The 17,369-nt window shown below is 43.1% G+C and overlaps 1 protein-coding gene across 1 annotated transcript in view; it reads left to right on the forward strand.

Moving 5' to 3' along the window:
- Positions 1 to 17,369, forward strand: part of DNAH2 (dynein axonemal heavy chain 2) — a 6,636,854-nt gene that overhangs the window by 3,286,489 nt on the left and 3,332,996 nt on the right. Inside the window, exon 44 of the mRNA XM_044077324.1 lies at positions 10,263 to 10,399. Coding sequence (XP_043933259.1) covers positions 10,263 to 10,399 — 137 coding nt within the window. The remainder of the gene's footprint in view (positions 1 to 10,262; positions 10,400 to 17,369) is intronic.

Here is a 17,369-nt window from a genome sequence, read left to right on the forward strand (position 1 = left end):
CTTAATAAACAATCATATAAAGAAATTGTTGTTTTTACTTTAGTACCAACTAAATATTCATGGTTACAGCATCGTATGCATTTCTATTAAAGCATAATAATGGATTTAAATTTTCTGTACTATGCAAAAGACACTAAGAAATCATCTCCCACAAACTATCAGAACTTTTTTTAAGTTTTGACATCGACAGATCAGCATGTTCTTTGCTTAAACTGTGCCTTAACTGCTTTCTTTCAGAATGTTTTCTTTCAGCCACTGTCACTTGTCACTTTGATTTCCTGCAAACAGATTTGCTACAAGCGAATCCCACTGTCAAGTTATAGTAATTGGGAGGGTGCAGCTGCAGAGGTTGAAATAATCTAAACTAAACAAGACCATGTGAACAGGGGAAAAAGGTCAATTGAATCCCCATATTGTAGTGTTTCAAGAATTGAATACTAATTGATACTAATTCAAGGCTTAAGTGTATAAAGTAGAAATGCAAAGTCAAAGCAGTATTGCTCTTTACTTCTTACTGACTGTGCTTTTACGTAAAATAAAATCCATAATTAAACAGGCACTTGTTTTCTTTTTTGAAGTTAACGTGCTCTTAGTTTTCTCTGGTGCATTGGGCCTATTCCTTTCAATAGCTAATCTCGGACTATTTGTTGCCCGCTGTTTTCAATGGGTCTTTTGGTTGTTTAAACAAGTTTCACTTAAACGTATTACAGATTCTTTTGTTAAACACCCAACAACTCAGATATCATTCACATTGCTTATTAATTAATATTAATATATTCCCTGTCCAAGCGCATACTCTCTGAAGTTAATTTTAAGTAGGTTAGGTTTATTTCGACATGTTACAGCTTTCTCTCTTTGACTCTACATACAAAGTCTGGCACATAGCGGATATACTTATTGGTGAAAGGTTCGATTCCTTCAGCCAAAAGCCCGGGACGGCTTACATAACTTAACATTTTTTTTTTTTTTTTTTTTTTACTTACCTGAAGCCAGAGGTACAACTTGAGCTACTGCTGGAAAAAGTACATTTTCTCATCTTGGGACAGGGCGTGTGAACCGCTTGAAACGGATTGTACTGCAGTCTGCATAAGTACTTGGACTTGGCTTGAAACTTCTGGCAGAACTTAAATTAAACTGTAAGTGTAAACACAGCTCCAAGTCTGTTTCTTTGCTGCTACCTAGCCTCCTGTGCTACCCTGCTCTATTCCTAATGTCCAGTTCCAGTCCAGAATCCAGAATCAAATTCGAAACAGGTGTCTGATGTATGTTGTAACAGTCCAAGTATCTCCGATAGGCTGGCATTCTACCTTGAGTGCCTAATGACGTCAGCCACAACTTGTTAAAAAAAAAAAATCGGAATTAAAGGAACCACTCCTGAGTTCATGGCACCCCATTATTTTGCCTTTAAAACCGGTAGATACTGAGGAATTCAGTACGGTTGAGAGGTATGTTTGTAAGTCAAAGAGTACCAGAAATACAAGGTCTAAGGACCTGAATTTTGTCTGTGACTTAGAGAACATGGTAAAGAGGCAGATATTGCTCCTCCTCATATGAAACAGGTTTCCCATCCATGTGAAGCTGAGTTTGTCTATTACCCAGTTTAAAAACAACCTAGACAAGTGGATGGGGAATAAGAAATTTACACCGGGCCTGGCAACTGTGTCCCTTATGGACAGAGGTAACTTATAAATGCTTGGCCTTCATTGTCCTGTTTGGATACAGAATATCATCATTCTTTTGGGAAAACTTAGCTAGGCTTAGAAAATCCGCCCAGGTTGTTAACCAAGTAACAGTCTATGAATCTATGAAACCAGCACACTGACTACACCAGATAAAATATATGCAACTCATAATGGCTCATAAAATGCTTTACCATCCTTCAAAAACCCCAGTCATCAGAAATGTAATACAATGGCGCAAACCCAAGAAAAACCTTAGATCAAAGGACTAACACCTAATAGAATACCTAAAAAAAAAAAAACTTGCATGGGGAGTGTTTATATTCAGTAAGCATAACTGAACTATGGAAGTGCATTCCCTTTACCATCTGAAACACAAATAAACTCCTTGCTTTTAAAACCAATCTCAAACCAAATCACACTAAAGTCTGCAACTCTTCTGAATGTCCAGTATAAAAAAAATACCCAAATACAAAAGATTTCCTCTCCTCTCTCGCTCTCTAAACCATTTCTTCCCAACTGGCACTTGTGTGTCTTACTGAAATTATTTTACTGCATATCTCCCATGAGAAATATATGTATTATTTTTGGTTGACAAATCTGCATGAATATAAATACATATTACAATACTTTAGCATCCATATTTTTGAAACCCTGTATTGGTTAGTAACACAGTGAATAAATCACTAACGAGCCACCATGGACATACAAAAACTCTTGAAATCCTTTATTAAAATGAACCCTCCTCACATCTGATCTGGATGTTCATTAGTTCTGTGATGCCTCAAGTTCCTACAAATATTCACATAATCCATTGTGAGCCTTCCCTTCAAATCTAATTTACCACTATCATGAATGGAACTCGATCCTTAGAGTTCATTATTTTCTAATTTTTGCAGAGTTATACATACCATTTTTATATCTATTGATGTGATGTCAATCTCACCGTTATTCTCTCTTGTGGTTCGGATCTGATCTATCGGACAAAAGCTTGAGGCCTTCAGCAAAGCTCTTGGGCATTCTATCTTACCTATAATGCAGTTCCCTAACTCCCTAAGATCTCATTTGCCGCTCAACAAATGACGTGGTCCTCTCAGGAAGCTCTGGGCTAAGTGACAATTTGTTATATACTTTTACTATTTTCTCACTTAAATTTTCTCTAGAATTTAATTTAACAAATTCCTTACCCCTTCTACGTCCATGAGTGTTTTCCCCTTTCATACTTTCCCCTCCCATACCTGTTTAAGTTAGAGGATGTTTGTTGCTTGAGTGTTGTTCTCTCCATCTGTCCCTTTCAATGTCCATTTAAATGAGAGGACATTCTTTTCCTTAGTTTAAAAAGAAACAGAAAAATTGTTTTTTCTTTAACTTTTTTCATGTCCGTTTAATTTAGAGGATTTTTGTTTGCGTGTGTGTTATTTTTCCCTTAACTTGCATACTTTATTTTCTGTAGCTGGCTAAACGTTTGAGTTATGTCTCAAAAACAAGAAGAAAAACCCTTGGGGTTTAGGAAATGTGAACAGTGTGGAAAGAAGATGCCCTAAGTGCTACAAACACTTTGTGTGTATTGCTTGGGGCCTTTACATCTACAAGAATCATGCTCCATTTGTCATGGATTTACTCAAAGGGCTTTTATGGAGTGTAAGAATAAGCTCATCTTAAAAGGATTGATCAAAACTCCCTTTTCTGAGACTGTTTCTCAAGTCTGCTGTTTCATCTAAATCCTCGAAATTTGACGTCACAAAAATAACCTGCTTTGACTCTAAAGTCTTCATTGGAGCTGAAACAAAAAGTTCTTAAGCTGTCTGTTCCTACAAATTCTTTGGAGCAGCCAGTCACTATCGGATCCACGAGGTCTTTGGACCAACTTGAGCCTTTGGCACCTATCAAATTTAGATATCTGAGCCATTCTCCATCACTGGAGCTGATACCTTCTTGGCTCCCATCTCCTTTTTTGATGAAGTCCAAGTCTCCTACCTTACCTACCCAGTCTACCAGGAGTGTCTGATGATGATGTTGCTGGGGTAGTGCAGAGGCTTCTGAAGACATCGGCCTTGGCCAAATTATTACTGGATCTGAGCCCAAAGGCATCAGATCTGACAAAGTTGTCCCCATCGGTGCCTCCTCCTCCTCCTTTGATCCATCCCCTGGTTTCGGAGCCAGAAGACTCGGATGTCCACCTGGTGTCTGTCTCAAATCTTAGACACATGGGTTCCTCGGATGTGACATCTGCCATGAGTGCTTCTGCTCAGTTGGAGCAGGAGACCTCTAGGAGCCAACACTCCCCAGTCGGACCTGAAGAATGGGTTTGGATCTCACTGGATCTGACCCTGCCTCAGGGGGCTTTGGCATGGACAAGCTCAGATCCTACCTGTACCTTGGAGCTTTTGTCTTCTGCTGTGGAGATTCCCTCGGCTATGATAACATTTTTGTTGGATCCAGGGTGTTCTTCAGATCAGGAATGGAGTGCCTTTAAGGTTATGAGGAGGGTAATGACTGCATGCCAGTCTTTGACACAGTCTACCCAGGATCTTTGTCCCAGTTCTGGGTTGGTAACTTTACCTTTTGATGTACCCCTTTTACAGGACTGCAGAGACCCCAGGCCTCAGGACGTCCAGTAAAGGACCCCCCTTCTAAATCTTCCCCAGATTACCCCCACTGAGGAAGTCCCTTGGAAGAGTACTTGCAAGAGTAAGCATCTTGACTCCCCAAAGGAGTCTGTCAGATCTGATACTGACCTCAATGATGCAGAAGAGCCCCATGGTCACCTCCTGAAAATGTCTCCTTCAGAGATATCCTGGAAATGTTAAAGCAGAGAGGTGACTGGCAGTCCACAATCCCTTCAACTGAGGAGTCAGTATACCTGAAGGCTTTCAAGTCTCACCCTTCCACCTCTTTGGTGACTCCTCCTTTCAATGAGCTTATTGATTTAATCTCTCAAAAGGCTTGGGAAATCCCAGGCTCCATAGAGCTGACTCCTAGGAGGCCAATACATATATCATTGCCCATATGAACAAGTTTTTCCCTACTGAATGTGTAGCAGTTGATGCCACGGCCGTGGCGGTGGCCACTAAAAAGGAACTGTCTTAGTCCAGTTACTCTGTCCATACCCGGAATAAGGATTCTATGAGCATGGATAGGTATGGGAAGCACATTTTTTTTTTTGTCAACAGCCTTTGCTTTACGGTCTCCAAACTACTTGACTCATTTTACTAGGTTACAGAGGGACATGTTGAAAGAACTGTCACACTTTTTCCACGGAGCTGTAGCTGATCCAGTGGCAGACAAAGTAACCACTCAGTTTGCCACCCTCAATTCATTTGCAAATTCCTCCATGAGACTCATTACATATTTAACAGATGGAACAAGTAAGGGAGCGGATTCAGGCATCTCTCTTAGGAGGCAGGCCTGGATGCGCCTTTGCAATTTTGTGGAGCCCTTCAAGTCTTCTTTCATTAACACCCTCTTTGATGGATTCTCTCTTTTTGGTCCCAAAGTAAAAGAAATGCTCAACAGGTGCGAACAGGAAGGCAAGACCTTGTCTGCTGTTGGAGTACGTTTTTCCAAACCCACTAGACCCTTTCCTCAAAGGTCAAAGAGGTAGTGGAAAGATGTGGTTCAAAAAATCACAAAGGTCTTTCCAAAACACACAGAGTGAAAGTTCCCCAAGAAGCAGAAGGGGGCTCAATAATGGAAGATGCTACCCTCGTGGCAGGGGAGGTTTGCAGAATCAGGGTTCAAGAGAATCTTTCTTTGGTAAGCCCTTTCAGCGCTCCTGAATGAGTGCCCGATTGTCCTCCTCTAGAGGCAGTCGGGGGACAATTGTCTCTGCACCTTCATACCTGGCTAAGAATAAATGACAGATGGGTGCAGAGCATAATATCCAGAGTTTATGTCATTCCCTTCTCCTATAAACAAATCATTTCCAGACATTGCACCCAGTCAAAAGAAGCAAGTAACCTTAGAAATTCAAAGGTGCTAAATAAGAGTCATCCAAGAAATCCCCGCAGACCAGAGGATTCAGAACTTACTCAAAGTTCTTTTTAGTTCCAAAGAAAACAGGGGACTGGAGACCCATCTTGGATCTCAATATTCTAAACAAATATGTGAAAAAGAGCAAGTTCCGGATGGTGACACTGCAATCAATACTTTCAATTTTGGAAAAAGACAATTGGATTTGCTCTGTAGGCCTTCGGGATGAGTACTACCATATATGGATGGGAAGGCAGTCCAGAAGGCACTTGCTCTTTCAGCTAAGAGCCAGTCAATTCCAGTTTCGAGTTCTGCTGTTTGCTCTCACTACAGCCCCCAGAGTGTTCACCAAATGCATGGCAGTAGTTGCTGCTCACCTGAGATGCCAAGGATTCCGGGTGTTTCCATATCTGGATGACTGGCTTATAACCGCCCTGACCAGGCATCTTCTGGTATAAGCTAAGGACTACACTCTACAACTCTGTTCCTCCCTAGGAATTACCATAAAGTACAAATGATCTGCTGTATAGCTGTTGCAGAACTTGGTCTGCATAGGAGCAGAAATAAACACAACAAGGATGATAGCAAAACTTCCACAAGACAGAGTGGACGATCTTTGGTATTATATAAAAATGTTGATCAGAAAGAAACAAGCCTCTGCCAAACTAATTCTCCAAGTACTGGGCAAAACAGCCACTTCAGTTGTCCTCATTACCTTAGCTCATCTCCACATGAGAATTCTTCAGTGGTTACTTTTGACACAGTGGTCAATTCTAGAACTTCTAATGACACACAAGATAATGATAACCAATTCATACAAGAAGAATCTTCAATGGTGGATTCACTCTCTCCTTGTGGCTCAAGGCCGTCCCTTTATTCCTCCCCAACCACCCAAGCCATAGTGACCACAGACGCTTCCCAGATAGGGTGGGGGAGCATTTTCTGGGAAAGACAGTTCAAGGTATCTGGCATCAGTACGAAGCCAATTTGCACATAAATGTCCTGGAGATGCGGGTGGTGCTTTAAGCTTTGCAAGCATTTCAGGATACCCTCCCCCTGGGAATAATAGCAATTCAATCAGACAACATGTTTGTGGTCCGGTACATAAACAAGCAAGGGGGAACCAGATCTTATCCCCTTTGTCAGGAAGCTCAGAGGGTCTGTCAATCAGACAACATGTTTGTGGTCCGGTACATAAACAAGCAAGGGGGGAACCAGATCTTATCCCCTTTGTCAGGAAGCTCAGAGGGTCTGGCAATGAGCTACATCTTCATCCACTTTCTGGTAGCAATGCACATTTCATGGAAGTCCAACGTAATAGCAGACAAATTGAGCAGAGCCATACTGTGGCCTCAGGAGTGGTCCCTAAATCAAAAAGTTATGGGAGGGATCTTCCAAAAATGGGGCCAGCCTTGCTGTGACTTTTTTGCTTCATCCACTAGTACCAAATGCAGGAACTACTTTGCCCTGACCCCCCACCCCCCTCTGGAGGAGTGCCCAAGGGATCCATTTGTTTATGATTGATCCCTGGGACTTCTTTATGCCTTTCCAAAAGTTCCTCTAATTCCCAAATTTCTGCAGAAAGTAAGTTTGTTGAAGAGAATCATCCTTATTGCCCCCTATTTCCCTTGACAATTTTGGTTCCCCTAACTTTGGCCTCATGTTAAGGATGAACCATGTATTCTGGACCGTGTTCCAGACCTTCTGACTCACATATCAGGGATGGTTCATCCCAATGTAAACAATCTCAAACTGACAGCTTGGCTGCTGCAATTCCCCTGCTGGCCAGGTTTCCTTCCGTTTCCTCTCCTGTCAGACACATTTTGGTGTCTTCTCATAAGTAATCAACATGTAAACTGTACAAAGGAAAATGGAAGAGATTTGTTTCATGGGCTAATTCTAATCAAATTGATCTCTTTATTGCTCCCATTCTGTACTAGAATTTTTGGCTAAGCTCTTCAATGAAGTTGCTACCGCAGCCACTATTAGAATACAATTGGCAGCGATTTCAAACTTTCATGTAAGAGAAAATGGGTATGGAATCATCTCAAACAGACTTTTTAAAGCATTCTTGAAGGGAACTGCAATGCTAAGACCCCCTTACAAAGACCCATCCCCTCCTTGGGATCTGACTTTTGTTTTGTCGAATATTATCTATCCTCCATTTGAGCCATTTGCTATCTGTGACTTGAAGTATCTTTCTTGGAAGATGATCCTCCTAATAGCTATTACCTCATTATATTACCTTATATTATTTATCATGGGCAGACGAGATCTGAGAGAGTTAGGGAACTGCATTATGGGTAGGGTAGAATGCCCACAAGCTTTGCTGAAGGCCTTGAGCTTTTGTAAAAGGCCAAGATGGATCGGATCGAACCCACAAGTGAGAATAAAGGTGGAGGTGGACAACATACATGGAATGTTATGGTATGTATATAACTTCTTTTTCAGTCTACATTTAGAGTTTGCTGCTGTTAACATTAGACAGCTAGAATTTCTAACTATTTTCTTAGTGTCTCAGCTTCTCAACACTAAAGTGGCTGGCCTAGTTTCTCTTTTTTATCTCATTCCCTTAGTTCTAAAAAAATAAAGAGAATTGTAGTGCTAGTTGCCATTGTTATTGCTGCTTTGTTATTATTCTGTTATTGTGTTTTGTTATTGTGGATAAAACATTTTAAATATTCATCAGTTGGGGACATAAGCTTCTACTGCAGCTGCACATATGTCCGTTATCTGCTTAGGTCTAGAGTATCTCAGAGTACATTGATCCATCTGTAAAGGCTTTAGTCTGTGGTCCTTAGTGAACAAAAAATTGAGAATTAGATGTCCCCTTCCTTCCAAATAGGTGGACAAACCTGACAAAAAGAAAGAAGTACAGGTAATCGAGGAAGAATAAAAATGAAATACAGGGTCCCTACCCTTCTAAAGTGGCCAAGATAGTCTTCCCCCTCCAAGGCACCAAGACAAAAATCCCTAATTTTGGACATCATAGTTATTAGCGGCAAATCTTCCAAATCAGTTAGCAGGTTCCCTTCAGGAAGATAACTGTCCCACTCCCATTTCACTGGGCCAGCCTTACTGCAGCTCATTTGCCTCATCCTTCAGTACCATGTACAGAAGCTATTTCCCACAATGGGGCAGTTACTAAAGGATGATTTAGTCTGCCAGTGCCCCCATCTCCTTTATGTTTATCTCCCTCTTAACCTGATGGCCAAGTTTCTTCAAAAGCATTAACTTGAAAAAGCAGTTAATTCTTATTGCTCCATATTGGCCCAGACAGATTTGGCATCCCTTGCTTAAGGGCTCACTGCCCTCTTGACTTCTAGATCCACAATCTGATATGCTTTCTTACCCTTGTGGTCAGCCTCACTTGGACTTTAACAGCATCAGCCTAACAGCATGGCTTCTTCAGTTCCAATCATGGCCAGACATTCTTCCCTTTCAGAAAATGCAATCTCCATTTTTCCACGTCTTAGAAGCAGAGTATGCTCCGATGATTTAAATTAGTAAATGGAAATGTTTCTCTATATGGGCCACCAGTCAAGAATTTGACCTGTACTTCATTTCTGTTGTAGGTATTTTGTCATTTCTGTCTTAACTATTTGAAGCAGTTTCCATCTCCTCAAGCATCAAAGTGCAGTTAACTGTCATTTTCATTTACCACTCCAGATTTCAGAACACCTTTTCTCTTGTATACTGTGCAGTGCTTTCCTCCTTCACCCTTCCATTAAGGACCATACTCTGCAAAGGGATTTGAATCCTTGGAAGCACTAACAGAACCCCCGTTTGAATCAGCTTCATTTGATGATCTGAAGTATTTATTCTGGAAAACAATTTTTGGGGTTACTATTACATCAGCTAGACAAATTTCAGAGCTACTTGCTTTGCCTATTTTTTTATATTTGATCTTTCATAAAAAATAGTCACTTTAAGAGCCAACCCATCCTTTCTTTCCAAGGTGTCTTCCGAAAACAATATTAACCAGTCTTTTAACTTTCTTGTATTGTTTCCAAATTATTCCAGCAAAGGAGAGTACCAGTTACATGCATCAAATGTTCATAGGCAACTGAGATTCTATCTACAGAGAACCAAAATTTTGAGAGAGGAAAATCAAGTTGTTTGTATACTTTGCACCTAACAGATTGGCTATAAAGTTACTAAACAAACACACTTTATAGCGGTCAGATTGTCTTTCATTTGTTTACTCTGCCAACAGCAAGACTCCACAAGTTCAAAATCCAAGCCTCATTCCACAAGATCTATGGCAACATCTACTGCCTTTTTCAGGAATTCCACCATTGATGATATTTGTGCAGCAGCCACTTGGTCTGCTCTGTTTAGCTATAATTTAATGTGCCATGTTTGTTTTGCCTTTGTGGAATTTTATTGTTCATTTTATCAAACATAATTAAATTTGCTTTGTCTCATAAGGCACTTCCTACTTTTAATTGTATGTCTCAGTACAAAGGAATGATTAGATTTATATTGTTGTGAAGAAGGTACTGTTTTGTACTGTAGTTGGTAATATTTTTAATTATTTCATATCAATGTGTATGATATACGAGTCCTGTGTACACCTGCTAATGTACATTTGACACCTCTTGTACCTAGATGAAAAAACTGATGAGAAGTGGATCCTGTTTGATGGGCCAGTTGACACACTGTGGATAGAGAGCATGAACTCTGTCATGGATGATAATAAAGTGCTAACACTTATTAATGGTGAGCGTATCTCAATGCCTGAGCAGGTAAGTAACATCCAAATCCTGTGTAAACAAACAAAAACATCACTTTTTGAGTAACCAGATGAAGAGCTCTCTTTTACTGAAACTGTGTGTGTGTGTGTGTGTGTGTGTGTGTGTGTGTGTGTGTGTGTGTGTGTGTGTGTGTGTGTGTGTGTGTGTGTGTGTGTGTGTGTGTATAAACAGTATGAAGCATATATACTTGATGTAGTGAGGCAGGAAATCAAAAACTCTTATCTCAGTCAAGATAGTGAACAATATGCCTAATATTTTAACTTATTCTGATTAACAGGAGTGAATGTGTACATACATAATTTATAATTAGCAAATCACAAGCAAGATTATCACTTTTTCTTTATATGAAAAGCTCGCGATACCAAACTCTTTACTTTTTAACACATATTCAGTCCCTTTTGTATATGCTGCAGTTTGTATTTATCCTTATGTCAAGCTCCTTCTTTGGTGAACAGTGCCAGACATTTTCATTATGTTACCTTTGAAGAGTTGTTGCAATTTCTTTTGCTGTATGCGGGTCAGCACATTCAAATGTGAACTTTCAGAAAAGAAAAAAAAAAACAGCCCCGTGTACTAATAAAAATGTGTGATGTTAAGTTGTCAATCTCGCCTTCATTCTTGCTGGATGGGTTCGGAGCCGATCCTCGGCTCCGACTCGGCACTTGCTAAGCTCAAAAGTCACTTCCACCAGCTCGAGGCAGCCCTATATCCCATGATGCAAGGCGGAGATACCCAGATCTCGTTTGCCGCTTCGCTCATGAGGTAACTTTTTACCAGCTCCTGGTAAGTGAATTTTTTCTATCTTTTTTTCTGAGACTTTAGTCCACCCCAGTACCTTATATTTATATATATATTATTTTTTTAACTTCCCGATTCACTTAGCCCTATTCCCGTTAGTGTCCCGTTCCCTTTATTTATATTTTTGTTAGTCGGGCCTTAGGTCCTTACCCCTCCTATATTTTCCTGTCAGGGTTTGTTTGGGTGTGTCTGTGTGTTTTTTCCCTGTACTTGGTTTTTGTTAATTTAGTTTAATTTTTGGACTGACTGTGTAGTGTGTGTGTGTTGAGGCAGTCATGTCTAAAGAAGCTAGGGTCTCAGGCTTCAAGAAGTGTGACTCGTGCTGTCAGAAGATGTCTCTGACAGACGGTCACGCTTCTTGTATTTATTGCCTGGGACCTCTACACCTGCAGGACTCCTGTGCTATTTGTCACTCCTTCAGCCAGAGAGTCCTGCAGGAACGTAGAAATAAGCTTATTCTCAGGGGCTTATTAAAGCCTGAGAGCTCCCCAGCTAAGTCCGGCTCGGGGAAGCCCTCAAAGCCTCCCAAGGCCTAGGCTTCAGTGTCCAAGCCTTCAGCCTTGGCTCCGACTCCCTCGGAGTTGACATCGGCTCCGGCTGGAGCCGATCCTTCCTTCTCTGAAGGTTCGGTATCGGCGCCGATACTCCTGCTTCCATGCCTGTGTCGGCTCCGGCTGGAGCCGACACATCTCTGACCCAGCTCGGAGCTGACAAGTTGTCGGCTCCAACTGGAACCGAAGGTTCTTCGGCTCCGATGGCTCTGTCGAGAAAGAGATCAAGATCTCCGTCGCTGGAGTCTATTAATTCGGCTCCGGCCTCTCCCTTACTTTCGGAGCGGAGCCATCGGAGCCGATCCTCAAGGTCTTCCAGACCATGACTTGGAGAGAGTGGTGAGTAGACTGCTGAAATCACAGGTACTGGCCCAGATACTTCATAGCCCGTCTCAGCAGACGACCGCTATTCCACACCCTCCAGAAATTCCTCCTTCGACTCTCCTTCAGAGCTCGGAGCCGGAACTCATTGGTACTGTGACTGTTGGTGCTTCGGAGCCGATACCACTCCTTTCAGCTCCGTTGTCTTCGACTCCTATCTCCTCCTTGAGACCGTCCTTGGAGGGATCCGGTCGTCGGGCTTCTCTTGTCGGTTCCGAGGGGGCGAGTGGCATTGGACCCTTGTCCGACCCCGTTCTCCCCCTCGGAGCTTCGGCTTTGGTAAGCTCGGCACTGACATCTGCTTCGAAGCCTTCCCTTTCGGTGGGGCCGGGGATTCCTGTTTCCTCAGAGCGGGAGCTTTCGGTCCTCCCCGGGAGGGGAGCCTTCGAGGTGATGAGGAGTGTACTAGCCCCCGAGCTGAGTCAACAATCGGTCCCTTTAGCTCCTCCCTCTTCAGTGCCTGTAGATATCTCTTCCCACTCTCTTGCTCCCGGACCCAGGGATCCATCGCCCCAGGTTTCCCCATTGGGAATACCCTCCTCTTCCGAGGTTTCTCCTGATCCTTCAGGGGAACCCCCACGTAAGAGGACTTGCAAGAGGAAGCATTTAGACTCCCCTGAGTCTACGACATCAGATACCGACTTAGATGAGTCGGAGGAGTCCCCAAAATCCCCCTCTGAGGATGTCTCCTTTTCAGACATTCTTGAACTCCTGAAACAGAGGGGGAACTGGCCCTCCATTAACCCCTCCGAGGATGAGTCGGTATACCTGAAGGCTTTTGGATCTCGACCCTCCACCTCCTGGGTTTCTCCGCCTTTCGACCCCCTCATGGACATGATAGCTTGAAAGGTGTGGGCTTCTCCTGATTCCGTGGAACCAGTCCCCAGGAGGCCTTCTAAATTTATCACGGCCCTCACTGAAAAACAGATGTTCTTCGTTTCCCATTGCTGCAGTCCTTACTATTGGGTAGTCCGCTATCCAGTCGGCCCGAATACCAGAGAGTGACGCCGGGTCAGGGTCAGGGCGCTTAGGACTACGCCAGGGTACTCAGGGTACTAATGCGCATGCAGTATCCTCAGTCTTTTGCCGCATGGTCCGATGCAGAAGCAGTTTTTGCAGGTTGGCGTTCTGAAATATTTCCGAAACCGGAGTTTCAGACCGAATCAGAGTTGGCAGAACATTTTGGTTTTCTTGCCTCAGTATTTAACCGGATGTCAGAAAAGTGAATAACTGTATTTCTTGTGGGAAACAGATACCTCATAGGGATTACCATACCTTGTGTATACCTTGTTTAGGGCCTGAGCACGACGTTGTTGGTTGCTTGTGCTAGGTTTAACAAACGCACTATTAAGAGGAGGTTAGACTGTGCCAGGTTAGTGTTTGGGAAGCGTTGCAATTATAAAATGCCGCCGGATGCTCCGGCGCCCCGCCTCTCCTAAGCGCAAGGACAAAACAGCGTTGATGAACGGCAGTCCCGGACGTCGGTTCTTTAGAAGGCTCAGTGGAGCCAGAGGTTTTGCCAGGAGTTTCTATGGAGTCTCAGGCAGAAACTTTACTGTTACAGGATGTGCCTTCTCAGGAGGTAGGCCAGGCTGAGGGGCTTCGCAGGTAACTGTTCTTCCCTCTCTTCCCAAGGTAGTTAGAGCCTCTCCTTCTGTTGCCAAAACTTCTTTGAGGGGTAGGCCAAGTTCAGCTTCAGTGGGGGCTTCTCCTAGCGTTTCGGGTTCTGTACCTAAGAAACATATGCTTAAAATGGCAGAAGATTTGATTACTATGATTAGAGGTTCTATGCCCCCTCCTGATAAGAGGCCCAGGGTGGAACCGGAGTTTGATAGTTTTGAACAGTGTTCAGAGGCTTCTGAGTCTTCTGTGGATGATTTGCAGGAGTATCCTCCTTATTCTGATTCTGATGTGGATGATTCCACTCCTACAGCTTCTCCTCCTGAGGATTTCTCATTTTCAGAGACTCTGCATTCCATGAGGGAGCACTTTAAATGGGAAGGCCAGGATTACTCTGATTCCAGGAAAAGGCTTAGGGAATTTTTGTTTTTACCCCAGCATAGGCCCTTAGCTATACCTCCTGTGTTGAATGTGGTGGAAGATGTTTTTGCAGAGGCTTCCTGAACCCTGACTCTTTGCCTCCTGCTCCTGTTAAACCCGATAGGTACTATAGGGTGCCTGAAGCTCATAAGTATTTGTTTAAGAGTCCTAGGGCGGACCCAGAAACGGTTTCTCAGGGGCCTAAAGGTGTTAAGGCCTCTGTGGTTAAAAATCCTGTTCCCACTGATAAAGAGGCAAGGGCTTTGGATAGGTGGGGAAAGAAAGTGTATACTTCTTCCACTCTAGCCATGAGAGCGTTGAATTGTCAGTTTCACATGCTAAAATATCAAAATTATCTCCTTTCACAATTGAAATCTAAGGTGGATGCTTGAAGGTATTGAGTGTAAAGAGTTGCTGGATTTGGTTCATGTGTCTGAACAAGTGGGTAAGCATTCTTTGCAATGTGGTTTTGATGCTGTACAGGCCTCCTCGAGGGTGGCTGCCACTAGTTCTGTTCTTCGCAGGCATGCCTGGTTGAGGGATCAGAATTTAGCTGAGCATGTTAAGACAAGGATTTTGGATGCTCCTTTACAGTCTGATGTGTTGTTTGGTTCGCCTGTGGAAGCAGTTTTAAAGAAAATGGAGGACAAAGCTAAGTCTATGCAAACTGTTAAAGATTTTTTGCAGCTGCAGCCAGTTTAGTAGAAATTGGCCTGCTAAGGGGTGGACATATCCTGCTTATGATTCCCAGTCTAGGGGTAGGTCTAGACGTGGTAGGGGCAGGGCTCAAGGTTCTTTTAGGCCTAGAACAGGGAGTTCACCTGCTCAGACTTCTGGTGAGGGCAGGGGTCAGTCCTTTCGTAAACAGACCCAATGACCTGCCTTTTCAGCTGCCAGTAGATTCTCGTCTGGTAGCTCCTTTGGGAGGAAGACTGTCTCTTTTCAAAGAAAATTGGGATTTAATTACTCAAGACAGATGGGTGTTGGATATCATTCACCACGGTTACAGGTTTTATTTCCATACAATGCCTCCTTTCAAAGGCATGCCAGACGTTCCTCCTCCACAAAGAAAAGAGGCTCACAAGCAAATTTCTCAGTTACTCCAGATGGGGCCATTCAGCCGGTTCCTGTATCAGAAAGGGGCCTAGGATTTTATTCTCGCCTGTTCCTAGTACCAAAGAAGGGGAACACGTGGAGACCAATTTTGGATTTATCTCTCCTCAACACTTATCTGGACATTCCCAAGTTCAAGATGTTGACGTTACAACAGCTTTTACCTCTGCTGGGCAAAGATCACTGGATGGTAACTTTAGATCTCAAGGAAGCTTACCTTCATGTGCCTATAAGGCTAAGTTGCAGGAAGTATCTGCGGTTTCGAGCTGGAAATTCTCATTATCAGTTCTCTGCATTGCCCTTTGGCTCATCTACTGCCCAGAGTATTCACAAAGGTTCTGGCTCCAGTGATAGCTTACTTCAGGCTACAAGGAATTCAAATCTATCCTTACTTGGACGACTGCCTGATTCTGGCTCAAGAAAAGGAAGACCTTCTACAGCATCTGGAATATGTTATAGCAGTGCTAAGATGCCTAGGGTATTCTGTGAACGAAATAAAGTCCAGTCTAGTACCCTCTCAAGACATGTGCTTTCTGGGTGTGAGACTGAATACAGCAGCCCAGATGGCCTTTTTAACCCCGGACAAACAAAAGAGTCTATCACTTTACTTCCATCAACTTTCTCATCAGTCCGTGCTGACTGCAAGGACAGTCCTTCAAGCATTAGGGTTCATGGCATCTTGTATTCTGGTGCTTCCCAATGCCAAACTGCATATGAGGAAGCTACAATGGTATCTCAAAAACGTATGGACACAGCACTGCCAGGATTTGGACACTGTCATTCAAATTATACCTTGCCTTCAAAAAGAATTTTTGTGGTGGGCTCAGGACTGTCACCTAAACAAGGGACTCTCTGTGACCCGCCAGAGGCGAGTCAGATTTTAACGACAGATGCCTCGGACATTGCTTGGGGAGCTCATCTAAATGGAAAGTGGATACAAGACAAGTGGCCTGCCAGATTACAGCATCTACATATCAACATGAAGGAGATGTTAGCAGTCCAGTTTGCATTAATGGCTTTCAAGGAGTTACTTCTTCCAGGGCAGGTGTTGATTCTAACAGACAACACAACTGTCATGTGGTACATCAACAAGCAAGGGGAACACATTCTTATCCTCTATGCAGGCAAGCAATGATTTTATGGGAGACTGCTAAGCTTGCAACTAACTCTTCAGGCAAGGTTTCTGCCGGAGCACAGAACTCCTTAGCAGATGTGTTAAGCAGACAAATCATGGATCCCCACGAGTGGAAACTGGATCTTCATGTATTTCAGAAATTGACAGTGTCATGGGGAACTCCAGACATAGATCTGTTCGCTTCTCCACTAAACCACCAGCTGCCAAAGTATTGCACAAGGGGTTTCATCACACAGCTTGGAAAGTGGATGCTCTGTCTTTCAGTTGGAAAAACCTTCATGTGTATGCCTTTCCACCTCTGCCTCTGCTTCCAAAGGTACTATTAAAGGTCAGACAAGACAGGCCAAGGATGATTTTGATAGCTCCAGATTGGCCTCGGCAACACTGGTACCCACTACTACGGAGTCTGGTAAAGAAGCCTCCATGGCCTTTACCTCTGATTCCTCATCTGTTATCTCAGAAGGACGGTCATCTGCTCAGTGTCAAGCTTCACTCTCTTCATCTAACAGCCTGGCATATTCTGTGTTGAAACACAGCAGGTCTCAACTTCCTCAACAAGTTTTAAATGTGATTATGGAAGCTAGACGACCTAGTACAAGGAAAGTGTCAGAAAAATGGAAGAGATTTTTATTTTGGAGTACAGCAAAGAATTTGGAGATTTCTGAGCCTAATTTGAGTGTGGCTCTTCAATATCTTACTGAGTTATTGGGCAAAGGTTTGTCCTTCTCTTCCATTAAGATTCATGCTGCAGCAATTTCAGCTCACTATGATTGTGACCCACCATTGTTTTCGCATCCTTTGTTCAAGCAGTTTCTTAGAGGGGCAAAGAATATAAGACCCCACGAGAGCTCCTACTCCTGCTTGGGATCTCAATTTTGTGTTGGAAAAACTTACTCTACAACCTTTTGAGCCTGCGGCTACTGCTGAATTGAAATACTTGTCA

This window comes from Protopterus annectens, chromosome 7.part0, assembly GCF_019279795.1.
Source record: "Protopterus annectens isolate FY-2018-M chromosome 7.part0, PAN1.0, whole genome shotgun sequence".
NCBI classification, from domain to species: domain Eukaryota; kingdom Metazoa; phylum Chordata; order Ceratodontiformes; family Protopteridae; genus Protopterus; species Protopterus annectens.